This window comes from Caretta caretta, chromosome 3 (assembly GCF_965140235.1).
Source record: "Caretta caretta isolate rCarCar2 chromosome 3, rCarCar1.hap1, whole genome shotgun sequence".
Classification (NCBI taxonomy): Eukaryota; Metazoa; Chordata; order Testudines; family Cheloniidae; genus Caretta; species Caretta caretta.
This window is the reverse complement of record NC_134208.1, coordinates 196,801,433-196,817,844: the sequence shown is the minus strand read 5'-3', so window position 1 is coordinate 196,817,844 and position 16,412 is coordinate 196,801,433. Positions and strand designations below refer to the sequence as shown.

The window sequence follows — 16,412 nt, the reverse complement described above, 5'->3', positions numbered from 1 at the left end:
CATTTTTGGCCAAAGTAATGTCAGTCATTGACATTTGCGGCAACTACAAAAAGGACCCCCTAATGGCAGCCATTTTTATTTGTTTCTTAAGATCCAAAGACTGCTGAAAGAACAATTGGATAAAGTTGAGGATTGGAGAAGCTTGATTTTCTTGTTCCTGTGAAATGAAACTAGTCCTTTTTCTTCTCCTTCCCCTTAAAAGCAGAAGTCTGCTAGGGGGTTGTAGCTGTGTCAAAGCCGTTGGGATGCCACTGCTGATCACTTTAATTACTAGGACTAAGGAGGATAAAATTAAAAGTAGCACCATTGAAGCAGTGGAAGAAAGCTTGCCGAGATGTCGGTGAACTGTGAAATATAAAAATTGCATACCAATACATTTTTATAGGAAGGAAACAAGGAATTACATTACTTATTCTTGAAGAGTTTGTCCTTAAATGGTGAAGTTTTACTTGCTGTGCATCCATGTGGCAGATTTTTAGACCCTTAGAAAGTAATTGAGGTGGAGGAACAGAGTAAACTTTTATATCTTCCCAGCATGGCGGATACATGACAGAGAGATGAAAGATTTACCTAGTTTTCTCTTTAGAATTGGACAGTTTTCTAGCATATGTTGTTGTAATCAGAGTTTTCATGTCCCTTTCTTTCCCTGTTGCAAATTCCATATTTGTGCTTTATGAGCTTTACCAGGTCTTTTTCATGGTTTTTTTGGAAGGGACAATAAAAATATATTGTTTCACAGTGCACATTTTAAGTTAATTGTTTTCTAACTTGCAACTTTTATATATACTTGAATCATACCTTCAGTGTAATTTAAACTTAGTGGTTCTTCACAATCATTTCCTCCCTCAAAGCTCAATAATCAACAGTTCAAATAATATATGTATTAAATTGAAGCAATAAGTATGCTGTTTTGCTCTTCTCCGCTAATGATGATTGAATTTTAATTAGCACAAACACAAGCCACAACCATCTATATTTGCTCTAAGAGGATGCTAGTGATTATGCTAATGATTCAGGGATATGAGGTCTCCTCTTTTGAAATCAGCCTACCATATTCCAGGACATCTTGTTCCTAAAGTGTACCTGGCTTGATATTAAATAGGCCATGTACTGTAGTAGATTTAGTTGGATCATATGAACATTCAGTGTTAAGCTGCCTAGTACTTTAAAATAAGTTTGGCGGATTCCATTTGTAAATTAAATTAATTTAAATTAAAACCACAAATTCACCTGTGTTAGGCGTGACAAGATGGAAATATATTTGAGCACTTTCACTTCATGTAAACTCAAATTTAATTAAGGTTGCCAGATACAGTAGGTTGAAATAAAATTGGTTGCTGTGTTAGTTGGCTGGCTGCACATTAAATTAACCTGATTTATTGTTGTGCATAGTACACATAGAAGGTTTCTAGTTTTCTGTCTTGTGTGGACTTTAACAAATAAGTTTTTGATGGAACTCTTACTCTGTGCCTTCTGGGAAGTTAAGGTGTGAGAAAGCAAACAAAGCAAATATGCCATCCTGCTGAAGAGCTTGCAGGGCCCAAGCAAAATTGTCTTTATAGTGTTAGGACATTAGCAGAAAAGTAAATCAAGGCAATCTGATAGGGAACCAGAATTCTGTCAGTCAGGCTCAAGATACTGTGCTGTGTCCATATACTTTGTTTACTGTAGGGTTTTATGAGTTGTAACTTGCCCATGCAAGCTGTTAATGAGGCTAAATCTTTCTGCTTGAGGATTGAATTACAGCACACCTCTGGGCTAATGGTTATAAACAGAAAGTCCCATTAGGACTGCATTCTGATTCATTCATTTGCATTTTTTCTATTGTACCAAGAACAACGATGAGTAAATAGCTACAAACAAACAATCTACATGGAAATGGCTAAAATGTACCTAATTAGTATTTTGTGCTTGTCTTATTAATGATTGCTTAAACTAAATACCACTTGGTAGCAGGCTCTTACAAAGATTTGCAGGTGTGGAATATTCAATTTCTTGTTTCGTGGGAATGGTGTTTGCCATTTATTGGAAGAACGTAAGTTGCCAATACTGCTTTCCAAAATTAGACTAATTGGTTGTATTCTACCAAAATTAAGGCCATCTGCAAAAATCCTGATTTCAACAACTATGTTATGTCTATGAATTAAGTTTGAGGTAAATTTAACTTAAAGCCACCTGCTTGGTTTTGTTGTATTTATTAGTGTTTATTGTGCACTAGTGGCTTTTAAACTTTTTCTTAAGTTTGAAAAATGCAAGTTTTGATAAACAAAGCTTAAACTCCATTTTCCTCACGTTTCAGTGTATTTCAATAGCTTTGATTAAACCTATATTTTGTAATTTGTTGTGCGTTACTCCATTTCAGAAATATATGCATGAAAAGTTTACTATTTGTTGTAATTAGTTATGTGATTGAAATTTTATAGTCCTATAATGATACGTTTCAATTTTTTAACAGAACATTGTTAAATTGAATGATTCCCTTACGAAAACACTGGATATTTGTTATTGGGTGATATTTGCAATTACTGTACTGTAGCCAACAAAGGGGCATTTTAAAACTAGAGAAATTCTTGTGTGCCCTAGAGTCTCCACCAACAGGTTAAATTTAGGTTAAATTTTATATTTAAAAAAAAAAAGATGCATTACTTGAACAGTGTGAATCACATTCTTCTCTTACTTCAGATTTACATCAGTATAGCATTCTTGACGTCGGTGGAGTTACTTGTGTAACTGAGAGCAGTATCTGACCCCTGATTTTAGTATGATGGTAGAATATTTCTCTCGCTAGTAATTCAGTTTAGTAAAATCCTTTTTGCAGCTATAATAAAAATGTTGTAGCTATTGCTAAGAAACAAAAGTTTCTGACAATTGTTTGCATCAGGATATTTTACAAGGTATAATTTTATTTTAAAATGGTTTAAATTACAAATGCTGACATTTTTAATATATGATAATGTTGGATATGCTAAAAAATCTGATTCCCGTATGTCTTTAAAAATTGTGGTGTGACACCCAACTGATATAGAGCATCCTATTTATAACGTGGGCCAAGCACCATGCTGCAAACCAGTTACTATCATGATGATCAGATTGAGAATGAAATTGCATTTCTGTCAATTACTGAGTTGGCAACTGTTCAATATATCTTAGCAGCAAGATGAAGAGCGACGTCGGCAGCTGAGAGAGAGAGCTCGTCAGCTAATAGCAGAAGCTCGATCTGGAGTGAAGATGTCAGAACTTCCTACCTACGCTGAAATGGCTGCAGAAAAGTTGAAAGAAAGGTCAAAGGCATCTGGAGGTGAGTTAGGGAGCCTCGTATCTTATTCCTGTAGCAACCTAGAAACCAGAAAGGACCTTTTTTGGGGTATCACTTTTATTCACACTTGAAAATGTTGTTGTAAGAAATTGTTGTCCATCAAGTACACATATCAAAAGACTGGCAATGTATAGCTTTTCCAAATCAGGGTTATATAACTTAATTCAAACAGTTAAAAGAATGGTGCATATGTTACAGCAAGAATATGACTATAAAGGTAAAAAATGTTGGCTAATATTGGCCTGTTGAACTACAAATTTGACATTACCTCTGCATTTTTAGAATTGTAAGAAATATTATTCATATAGAAATTGGGTGGCTAAAATCTCCAGAGTTCATTGAAAATGTAGGAGTTAGATGTGACCTCTGGGGGAAAGTACATTATAAAGATTTAAGAAACTTGACTTAAAAACAAAAAACGAGTTAGTACGACTTCTTTCTGAAGGAAAATTTGAAGAAGTTCTCTGGCATTACATTGTTTTCATTCGTTATAACCTGGGAGGTTGGAGTAATAATCTTTTGATTTTAAATGGCAGTCTTTTTGCGTACCACTTACCTTTACAGTTTTTAAGTCGTATATTACTGTAATACTACTAAAGAGACTTTGAAATGTCATTAAAATTCATATATCTGCCAGTGCTTCAAGCTGGAGTAATGTAGTGACATTCAAATTCAAATGGGTACAGAACACATATTTTAGTCCAGGCTCCTTGCTCTTTTAGTGTCTCCTAAATATGCTAAGGAATAATTAATTGTCTCATACTAACCCATAATTGTAGCACAAATGCCCGGTAAATCCAACTTTATATTTATTTTGCTAGATCTACATTCACTGATTATATGTTTTCTTTCTGTGTTCAATACAGTTTTAAATATGTTCTTTTTAGTTAATGTTGCAACTGTCTTGTACCATAGGTCTTCCACTCCCTACTCCATTTAACACTGAAGCACTAAGAATGGCTGGAGAGCAGTTATATGTTTCCATTTAAGTCTGATCTTTGGTTTACCTCCATTCACCCAGTAAACGAAGCATGGCAGGTGTCTCCAGTGTGGGGCTGTTCTGCAGTACTGAATTCACCCTAAGTAGGGAAAACATGGCCTTGATGTGGAATAAGCTTTTCAGACTTTATGAAAACTCCTCTAAGCTAATGAAAATATTGCTTCAAAGCATGTTCACACTGTGACGTACAATAGCAAACACCTTTAAAAATGGTTACTGCTCATTTTTCCATTGCAGCCTTTCCTAGTTTGTTCCTTATACTTGCATTAAACACTCTGGGCCAAATTTAGACTTGGCTGATGCAGGTATAGTTCCATGAAAGTGCGTAGGCCAAATTCATTGGTGACGTATATAGTAGTATAGATACACGTAACATTTAAGTTAGTTAGAAAACGAGTAAAATGGCAAAGTAGTGTAAATTGCAACCAATTTGGCATTCTTTATGTGACTTAAATATTTATCATTTTTTATCCTGCTTTACTTTATCATTCCTTGCACGCACTGACGTTATCCTTTATACCCACCTGTTAGTTGCTTTTCCTGCTGCACTTCCTCCCTCTACCTCTGAGTATAAAATACACTTGTTTTACACACACTTTGAATGCCAAATTGGTTACAGATTACAGTGCTTTGCCACTTGCACCCACTTTCTGACCAGCTTACACCACCATATATTTCACCATAGAATATGGCTCTCCATGTTTAAAATTTCCATTGAGTTTTTCTGTTAACCAGTCCTTTCTTTCACTAAATTTGTAAGCTCCCTCAAAGATAGCCTTTCATTTGACCCTAGCACAAATAGTCTTGTAGTGTCTGTCTTCCTTTATTCTCTTCAGAATTGTCTCTACCCTAGTGAGGACCAATCTTCATCTCCACTTTCCTAAATAATAAAAACCAAGGGTGAAATCCTGGCTTCAGTGAAGTGAATAGCAAAACTCCCACACATTTCAGTGGGGCCAGGATTTCATCCATAGTTTCTCTAACTCTTCTGAATAACTGAGATCCTCAGACTCCTTAATTAGTCTTCCACTTCGTCACTATTTCAAGAACACTTGATACCTCTATTTATTGCAAGCTATATCTGCTATTTAATATCATTGTTTAGCAGTATATGAATAAGATTTTAGATCAAGATTCTGTCATTCTTACTCACGTTGAGTACTAACTCTTTACATGTGTGGTTGCACCAAGTTCCGAGATGACTAATTGCAGAGTAAGTTAGGATGCCACAGGAGTAGGGTGTCAAAATCTGACTACTTGAGTTTTCATCAACATCACATCTACTATTAAATTATCAATTGTATTTTTTCTTGTATGACCATCTAGTATATTTTCTATTTTTATATATACTATGCCTAGAATCATAGAATATCAGGGTTGGAAGGGACCTCAGGAGGTCATCTAGTCCAACCCCCTGCTCAAAGCAGGACCAATCCCCAATTAAATCATCCCAGCCAGGGCTTTGTCAAGCCTGACCTTAAAAACTTCTAAGGAAGGAGATTCTGCCACCTCCCTAGGTAACGCATTCCAGTGTTTCACCACGCTCCTTCTGAAAAATTTTTTCCTAATATCCAACCTAAACCTCCCCCACTGCAACTTGAGACCATTACTCCTTGTCCTGTCCTCTTCTACCACTGAGAATAGTCTAGAACCATCCTCTCTGGAACCACCTCTCAGGTAGTTGAAAGCAGCTATCAAATCCCCCCTGTTCTTCTCTTCTGCAGACTAAACAATCCCAGTTCCCTCAGCCTCTCCTCATAAGTCATGTGTTCCAGACCCCCTATTCATTTTTGTTGCCCTTCGCTGGACTCTCTCCAATTTATCCACATCCTTCTTGTAGTGTGGGGCCCAAAACTGGACACAGTACTCCAGATGAGGCCTCACCAATGGTCACTGGTTTACATCTTCTACATTGATTTTGTCTGTCTGTATCGTAATCTGGGCAAGTTATTTGGACTTTTATTGCACTTCTATTTTGTGGTTTCTGTCCACTCTGATTCCCCCTTACTCTTATTTATGTGAAAATTTATCACTTTCCTACGTGTTCATTCTCCCACATTTTTCACATAAAGTGAACAATAACCATCTTATTACTTATTTTTGTGGTACATACTCAACCTTCTCCACATTATTCCATCTCATCATTCACAGTATGTCTTTGTTTTCCAAATCATTATTTACTCAAGTAGCTCCTCCTCCTCCTAACTAGGGGTCTTACTTGTTAACTTTACTAAGGAACAGTTGAGTGAGACTGTGCTAGCATTTTTTAAAATCCAAGTAAGTTACAATAGCCCAGATCCTCAAAAGTATTTAGGCACCTAACTCCCATTGATTTTGATTGTGGTACGACACTTAAATATCTTTGAGGATCTGGGCCTATATGTGTACCACTTATTCCTTCAGTTCTTTATTTGCTAAAAATATTCAGATTTAATAGACAAGATCTTTTTTGTGAATACGGTCTGAGTTCTATCCTTACTTACATTATACGTTTGCAAGTGTTCTGTTTCTGTTTTTTAGCAGTAGATTCCCCTATATGATGCTTAAGTCAAGCTTACAATAATTTTCTAGATCATTTATAAATCTCTTCTTACTACATATTTAATAAGCCTCTCTCTCTATGTATATATTGATTCAGACATCCCGATTTCAAATAACAGGTATTAAATAAATCTACTAGACTCTTCTCTCTTTTTTCACTTCAGAAAGATGGTACTTGTCCATTTCTAATGTTTTAAATTTTTTTAATGAATTTCTTGTTCACCTTTGTTGGTGAAATTCTAATCTCCTTCAATATTTCTATTTACTTATTGAGAAATTTGTGTTTTGGCATTAATAGTACAGCCTTATTTGAAAGCCTTGATTTAATCATGACCTAGAAAATCCATTTGCCTATTGCAAATAGAAAACTTTCCTGGATAAATAGCATCTGCAGAATACAAGCTCTCTGGCAGCTGTTTAGTAGGGGGAGATATGGGAGGAGGAGAAAGGGGCAGAGAGAGAATATTCCTTCTCCCTTATGGCAGATAGAAGCATTTGCGGTTGAGGCTTCAAATACAGTAGATTTCTACTAGCTGGAGGCTGATAAGTTGAGCCCTTGAGTTTGGTCCTGGAACATCACCCTGATAAGAATCCAAACACCCTCCCCTTTCCCAGCAGCTCAGGAGCAGTAGAGTTAGCCTCTTATCTGGGTATAGTCCTTGAACAGTGAGGCCCCATCTTTCACATCTGTGATTTGCAAGTATGTTAAGTTCATTGACTATTAGGTTTCTGCCCTATATCCAACCTAGGATAGTATGTTTGTGAGGGGGGAGGTTGATTAGGCAGATGTGGGGGAGTGGGCAGGAAAGAGAGGGAACAATTAATGAGACACATTAGAAAAGATCAGTATGGTATTGAGTGAGAGTAGTATTTTGGTGAATAAATACAGACCAAAAATATGGGGGAGGAGATAGAGAACACAATGTAAGAAATGAAAAACAGGGGAGGCGGGTAGAGGGAGAGTGAAAAATAAAAGAGGAAACAGGCATTGAAAGCAGCTCAGGAAAAGATACACCATGATCTGTTATAGCAAAACAAAAACAAACAAACAAACAAAAAGAGTAGGGTTAAAAAAAAGAAGGGATGGAAGCACTGAGAAAAGCAAGAGAGATGTAGTAAGTTACTATTTAAAAAATATATTAGAGAGTTAGTTGACAATATTGTTATAATTTTATATAGTATACAGTAAACACTGAACAATTGTTCTGCTCCTTTAAGATGTCTACACTACAAAAAAAAAAAAAAGAACACCCCACACCAGTGAGTCTGAGCCCTGGTCCACAGACTTGGGCTTGCAAGGCTCAGGCAATGGCACTAAAAAGAGTCACATAGACATTCCTGCTGAGGCTGGAAGTCAGGCTCTGACATCAACTCCCCTTCCTCTCCCCAGGCTTCAGAGCTCAAGCTCCAGGCCAGAATGTCTACTTGGCTATTTTCAGCATCCTAGCACAGCACACCATGAGTTCGTGTCTGCAGACCTGGGCTCTGAGATTCACTGCCCCTGGGATTTTTTTGCTATAGACATTCCCTTAAATACTGGGTGAATGGCTTTGGGGGTATCCTAGGGAGGACATAGCAGCACAGGTGTCCTCACCCAGACTTAGTCCTTGAGCTAGTAGGTATCAAGTAAACATTTCAAGTCCTGGATTTAATTTTTTTTTTAGCAATATCTACCTTCCTTTGCAATTATCACTAAAGGCCCTACTGTCTTGTCTTAACCTCGGGTTGCTTAAATACATGAAATATTTGATTTCTGCTTTCTGTCTTCCTTTTCTTCTCCACTTTGCTTTCTTTGTCAGTGTTCATACTCTACAAACTCCATTCCGTAATCTTAAAGCCAACTCTGTACCTGATGTTTTAAAACAAAGCCATGTGAACATAGCGTCACAGTGACGGCTGTGGAGACTAAAGACCTCTCCTTGTCTCCAGAGCCAGTACAGTATAGACAGCAGTAGTGCAAGCTTGCTCACACTTTACCTGCCAATCTGTCTCAACCAGGGCTAGCCTTACGGGTGGGCGACATGGTAGTGCCATGGTCAGGGGGTTACTATCCAAGTGCCGCAAGCTGGCAGGCCGGCCGGAGCAGGAGTGAATGCTCATGAGCCTAGGGCTGGAACCCCAACTTGGGGGAGGTGATGCCACTGGAGTTTCCAGCCTGGTGGGGAGGCGCAGGCAGCAGGGCTAGGCCCTGCAGACCCAGGGGACCAGCCCCTGGGGTCCCCCCCCCGACCCTCCGTGCACCTGCTCTCCACGTGGTAGGTGTTTTAGGGGGTTGTGTGGCCCAGGGAGCCCCCGGAGCTCAGAAACTCCTCCCCATGCAGCCCGTCCAGGCTCCAGGACCAGAAGCTGGTCCTCATGCTCTGTGCCCCACGCTGCTGTTCTCAAACTCAAAGAAAGGGTGCTAAAATAGAAATTTGCTCAGGGCACCATTTGCCCTAAGGCCAGCCCTGGGCTCAACCCTGACAAAAGTCTTGTCTGCACAAGGAAATAGTACCTATTTAATTAATCAGTTTAGAAGCTGATGCCATTGGTTTAGACATTGATGTAGTTAAATTGGTGCCACCCCTTTTTGTGTAGATGCTCTTAAATCAGTTCAAGAGTACCATATATCAATTTAGCTTAAGATGGTAAGGAATCAACTTAAGCTAAATTGATATAAGGTACTCTTGAACTGAAATAAGAGGGTCCCCACAAGGGTGTTGCACCATTTTAATTAAATCATTTTCTAAACTGATTGAGTTAAATTGGTATAATTTTCTCATGTAAGTGAGTCCTTTAGAGGTATGTGTGAGAGGATAATTCAGGCTGCTTGTCCAGACCTGACAACTCCAATCAAATCTGGTATTAGAGTTACCCCACACATCTTCCTCTGCCCACTCCACTCCGCCATCTACATTGCAGAACTCCTGACTTTGTTTATTGACTCAGGTGGGCTGGTTGCTGATGTATTTCAAAATGCTTTGCTCCTCTCCATTGTAGCAAGAGCCACACTTGGAATGAGCAAAGCTGCACAAAGAACATTAGCAACTGTGTTTGGATGTTTCGACAGTCTAAAGAGGAAGTAAGAGTGCAACTGATGTAGAAGGAAGAGTAGCAGCAAAAAAAAAATAGCCTTGAAGAATGTGAATTACAGTGATTGTAAAGATGAGCAGGTGGACAAAATAAACAGCTGTATTATGTATTCCTCCCTGGAAATCTTAAAAAATTCTGTTGTCAATAGATGTGGACCTGAGTTGCAGGATCTGTACATGCCCAAAGTTCAGGGGGTTGGTTTAGCCTACTACAGAGCTAGGGATTAGGCTTTATAGTTCTGATCCAGATCCAAACTTCACAAAATTGGGGGTGTTCAAGGTTACAGTTTGGGGTCTAGACAGTTTCTAACTACCATATTTAGACTCCTCTGTGTTTGGCTGAGTTGGAAATGTATCAAAGTAAGTTTTCACTAACTGTGTAACCTCCAATTTTAAGTAATAGTTATTCTCCAGTACTGCCGTTTTCCCACGTTTGTTTTAATTGTCTCCAACTTTCCTTCATATGAAAGCCATCCTCTTTCCCTTTCCAGTCTCTAAATACGCCTGAGTCCATTTCTTATGCACATACATGCCAAACAGCAAAAGGCTTCACTTAAAGAAACTAGAAATTATTAAATAAAATGCAGCTAAACATTTTGAAGGTGTTACCCAGCTTTTTTTAATGTCACTTATTTTAATTTCACTGTACATACAGTATATGGTTTCTCAGTAAAATAAGGAAAGTAGGGGTCAGGACTTTTCATGAATTCTGTTCCTGGCTCTGTCACTTGTTCATCGCTTGACCTTCCTTAAGTCACCTACCCTTTCTATGCCTTGGTTTTACTCATCTGCAAAATGAGGATAATAGTATCTGCCTACTTCATGGGAATGTTATTGGGCTTATTTAATTAATGTTTGTAAACTGCTTTGAGATGCTCAATGGAAGGGCCCCATGGAAGTGCAAAGTATAATGAAGATTATTTATTAAAACTTTGCATTCCTTGCCAACTGGCCTCACCATTCAAACTGGTGCTGTGACAGAGCAGTAGGGTGTCTGCTTCTAAGGATTATTCTCATAATGTGTTACTGTATCAAAGATCAGCCAGAAGGACAAGGTGATTCACACATAGCCTGTTCGAATGCTGAAGGATGTAAGAAAAAAAATATAACTTATGTGTTCTTTGACGTTGGTCAGACATCCAGCCCAATTGAAGTCTGTACCTGAGGCCAAATTCTGCCCTGATTACATCCATTGCACCTCCACTGTGTGTACATACTGAATTGCATCAGTTTAAAGATATACCTAATAGTGAAAACCAGGAAATCTCCCTGCAGACTGATTTTGTTAACTTCAGTTTGCATTTCTTGCCATAGTGGTGCTCAGCTGTCACTAAACCACTAATGTTTCTACTGGGATGGTGCATGAACAAGATAAAGTACTAACGTTAACACTACATGTTCCTACAGATGAGGATGATAATACTGAGATAAATACTAATGAGGAGATTCCTGAATGCTCTATTACAGAAGGTGGAGATGAACTTACTAACCCAGAAAATGACCTTGATTCTACTGGTAATTTAAATAATGGCTGTTTTGTGCACTTTGCATGACTGACATTTCTTCATCATCAATATCAATGTGTCTTTTATCTGTTTAGTAATGTTAGCCTATCTTTGTATCTTTTTAACCCTTAAGTTCATTTCACTTTCCTGAATTATTTACTTTCATGTTTATTATTGCTTCAAATTTAAGATCAACAACAAAAGAAATATTTCAAATAATGAAGGATTCCAATGTGTGTTCCTGTTCGGAGATAAGGTGTGATTGCACTAACTGCACCAGCCAAGCCATGCAGGTTTTTGTGTTCACAAGTCTGTTGAGGGATTGCACATGAAGGGGTTGAGTGCATGTTCATTTTTTCTGCTGGTCACTGTTCATTTATTTATGTATTATGTATTTGTGCCCAGATTATAGAGCACAAATTCTGTTCAGATTTACACCCTGTGCAGTCCCACTGAGTTCCTCCCAGTGGGGTCGTATGAGGTGTAAACCAGGACAGAATGGGCCCTAGGTGGTTTACAAAGTAAAAATAACAGTTTTTTCTATACCAAATGTTAGAATAATTAATATTATTAGAGTGGCCTGTACATGACCACTTTGCATGCTTGCCAAATAATAATAATACATAAGGATGATAACCCCTTATTAGAATTTTAAACCACGGAAGCTTGAGTTCAGATTCCTTCACTGACACAACTGTGTGAGAATATTTTAGCCATAGGGGTATTCTCTCAGGTAACTAGAAGTCAGGTTTTCAAAGATATTTGGATGTCTACAAATTCAGATAAGCTCATAATGGAATTTTCCAAAGTCTCTTAGTCAGTCAGGCACCTAACCTGCTTAGGCACTTTTGAAAATCTCACAGCATCCACATACTTGTCTAAATGGCTCTCTGATCCTGTAGTGCTATAGAGCCATTGGAGGGGCTTATACTCTGTCCACCCTGCCTGCTGCCAGTGTAGTAGGAAAAGGGAGCATGCTCAGTTCACCCCTTTGCTATGGTATATCACATGGCTGCTTTTTTGGCTTAATGTGGCCCCATTACAAGTTGGCTTAAGTTAGAGCAGCCCAGAGAAGTATGGCATGCATGGAGCAGCACCAGGAACAAGGGTGTGCTACGGAGAGCCTTTAGCCATCCTGTGACTGAGGGCTTGTCTACCTGGTGGGATAAGGCGCTCTAGGAGGGTGTGATTTCTAAACTGCACTAATGTGTTGGGCATTAATTTGTCCATGTAGACCCTGCTGGTGCACACTAAAAGTTCCCCAGTGTATTTTAACATAATACTGTTTCAAACAGCACTGTATGAAAGTGCATCAGGAAGGTCTACACAGAGCAATGAACATGCAACATGTAGACCCCCCCCCCATGAAGCACATTACCCCACCATGGAGACAAGTCCTCACATTCTGTCTACACTGGTTATATACATGGATCTGGCCCATTGTATACTAAATCAAAATGCTTTACTTAATATGCGGCTCTTTATACACTAAATTGATGATAATCTGTACATCACTTTGTTTACAATGGTTACATATGTCAGTTGATCATGTCTTGGATGAAGTGAATTGGGTGTTTTGAGCTCCAGGAACAAATAATTAAATACTTCCATTTGAAATATCACTCAGAGCAGGCTAATGTGCAGGCCTAATATGCTTGAATCACATCATTTATTATTTCTGCTTTGATATTTTCTGTGCAGAAAATATATTGAATATTTCCAATGTTAGGGTTAAACTGATGTTTAAAAGATTCATGGATTTTAAGGCTAAAAGAAACTATTGTGATCATCTAGTCTGAGTGCCTGAAATAGAAGCCTATCAAAAGATTTTCCAGTAAATATTGGTTCTTTGAGAAGTGTCCCTATGGGTGCTCCACTGTAGGTGCACTTGCATCCCTGCACTGCTGATCGAAGAACTTCAGTAGCAGCATCCATTGGGCCCGCACATGCGCTGTTCCCCCTCATGCTGCACCATGAAGCTAGTCAGCACGCAAGGCTAACCCCCCTCAGTTCCTTCTCAACTGCCCCTGGCTAGACATAGAGCCAGTAGCAGTCTGTTCAAACTATTTGCTTCGCAGTTAGATAGTTTTCCCAGTTATAATTCTAGCTGTAGTTCTAGTTATAATTCTTCTTTTCTTTTTCTGGACTTTTTCCCATTGGGGACCCTTCCCCTTAGCGGGGTATGCCCGGCTCCCTTGGCTTCAAGAAGTGCCACACCTGGAATGAGGCAGTCCCGGTCGTGGATAAGCACTCTGTGTACCCTTTGCCAGCAGCTCGGGCTGAGTTCCGAGAGCTCCACCAGAAAATCATCTTCATTGAGGCAACTTTCCAACCTCAGTCTCCTGGCGGACATGAATCTTCCCCACAATCGTTGACATCCAAGAGAAGTGGGTTGAAGAAGTAGGCCAGGGACCCCTCTCACAAGTTCTCTAAAAAAGAGAGTCCCCTAAGTAAGTCCAGAGATAGCTGCAAACGATCGCCATTTCGCTTGGTATCCTCAGCACCGAGACTATCTCAGTCCGGGACCCATGCCTCACTATGGCCATCGGCTCCCAGTACTGCTGACGGGCCCATGGACCCTATGGGCAAGGGCACCAAGTCGTCTTGTCCCTTGGTACTGACTAAGCACCCTAAGAAGACGCTCCTGGTACATGAATTGGCCTCAGTACTGCCAGCAGCAGTTGACCCGGCACCGGAGAGACCAGTGCAGACAGGGTCTCCATCCTCCTATCTCCCGACACTGGGACATTCGGCACTGGCAGAATTCCACCAAAGCAGAGACCTCAGCATACATCACGGCACCAAGCTTTTACTGGACACAGAGGATATTGCCATGCCATGCCCCTCCACTGTCTACCAAGGGTTCAGATAATGAGTCAGAGGAGATGGTCTCACAGTACTCCTCCCAAGCTCCATATGAGACCCACTACCAACAAGGCCTGAGAATGTACCCACAGATGGCTCTACCAACACCACATCTTGGTACAGCCACCTGTGAGTACCTCCACCAGGCCCTATGCACCACTATGGCCAACCTGGGACCTTTGGGTAGCACACCGACAGCCTGCTTCTCGAGCTTCAAGCCTGAGAACGCTCCAGGCACACACCCTTGGCCACACCATCCAGGACCTTGGAACTGCCTCAGGAGATAGAGGAACAGGAAGCCAGTCCTGAGAAGGACATAACACGAAAGACCATGTCCTCCTCTTCTCTGGTCGAAGTCGTTATGCCTCCCCAACCATCTCTGGCAGATGGGTTCCACCTTTTCCAGGAGCTGGCGAAGAGGGTGGTGGACACACTCCACATACCACTAGAGGAGGTCAAGGACACTACTATCAGCTTCTTGATATTCTCCACTTTTCATCCTCCTCAAAGATTGCCCTCCCAATTAATGAAGCCATTTTAGACCTGGCAAAAACAGTGTGGCAAACCCCGGCATTGGTGGTGCGAAATTCAAGATGTATGGACAAAAAATATGTCCTTAGCAAGGAATCAGAATTCCTCTTTTCCCACCCTCCACACAATTCCATCATGGTGGACACTGTCAATTCCCGTTGCCGACAACACCGGTCCAGAGTTATGTCCTATGACAGGAATTGGAAGCACCTTGATCTTTTCAGTAGAAAGGCGTATTCCTCGTCCACCTTACAGTTCCATATTGCCAAATATCAGGCGCTCATGGCCAAATACGAATGCACAAATTATAATAATTGTAATGATTTTATGGAAAAACTGCCAGAGGTACATTGGGAATCCTTCTAGGCCATCATACAGGAAGGGCAACTTGTGGCAAAAATATTACTACAATTGGCCTTTGACGCTGCCGACAGATCAGCTAGGTCCATCTCCATGGCAGTGGTGACACAACGGGTGTCGTGAATCCACTTGTCAGGATTCCTGAAAGAGGTTCAGTCTACGATGGAAGATCTTCCCATTGAAAGCACAAAGCTCTTTGCCAAAAAGACCAACACTTCCCTTCATACCCTGAAGGATTCCAGGGCTACCATCAGGTCACTGGGAATCTATACACTCTGGCAAGAGAGACAGTTTAGTCCTCATTCCCAGCATAGGTCATGTGCGGCTCAATACCAACCTCAGCCGCAAAGAAAGAAAGGGCAATTCCCAAAATGCAAGCTGTCGGGCCCACAACCTTCATCCCAACCCCCTGCATCTAAGCTCCACTTTTGACGGGCATGTTGAGGCGCCACAAGACCACTCCCCCCGACTGATACAACCAACATCATTGTACACCCATTTGGTCACCGATCAGCAACGTTTTGCAGTGCCTAGGAATCCATAACATCAGACCGATGGGTCTTAGAGATCGTCCAATCCAAGTACTCCATCCATTTCACCTCCCTACCCCCTCCACAACATCCTTCCCCGTCCCTCTTCAAGGACCCTTTTCACTGAAGTTTACTGTTACAGGAGATAGATCTCCTCCTCCAGTTAGGAGCCATAGAACCACTACCTCAACATCTACGAGGCAAGGTATTCTACTCTAATGCCCCCAAAGGAAAGGAGGTTGGAGACCCATATTAGACCTCAGAGCTCTCAACAAGTTTGTCAAGGCTCAGAAACTCAAGATGGTCACCTTATCAATGATCATTTCAGCCTTGGAACTGGTAGACTGGTTTTTGGCCCTCGACCTCCAGGATGTCTATTTTCACATCTTGATCCTACTAGCTCACAGATGATTTCTCAGGTTCACTTTGGGACATGATCATTACCAGTATAGAGTCCTCCCCTTCAGGCTCTCATCGGCTCCTGGAGTATTTTCCAAAGTTCTCTCAGCGGTAGTTGCTCATTTACTCTCACAAAGGATAATGATTTACCCATACCTGGACGATCGTATCCTCAGAGCCTGATCTTTCTAGGAGGCTCACCAAGTCATTGATACTACGATACACTTGTTCACAGTACTGGGTCTGCAGATCCACACCCAGAAGTGATCCCTCACCGCAGAGCAACGCCTGGAA

The 16,412-nt window shown here is 40.5% G+C and overlaps 1 protein-coding gene across 16 annotated transcripts in view; it reads left to right on the top strand.

Annotated features, from left to right (window-relative positions):
* The window catches only part of EHBP1 (EH domain binding protein 1), a 321,978-nt gene that overhangs the window by 254,075 nt on the left and 51,491 nt on the right, over positions 1-16,412 (top strand). For 9 of the 16 annotated variants that reach the window (XM_048842660.2, XM_048842659.2, XM_048842656.2 and 6 more), the window contains 2 exons: positions 3,151-3,298; positions 11,336-11,443. In XM_048842660.2, the coding sequence (XP_048698617.2) occupies positions 3,151-3,298; positions 11,336-11,443 (256 nt within the window). The remainder of the gene's footprint in view (positions 1-3,150; positions 3,299-11,335; positions 11,444-16,412) is intronic. The other 7 variants (XM_048842662.2, XM_048842661.2, XM_048842658.2 and 4 more) reach the window with 3 other exon arrangements.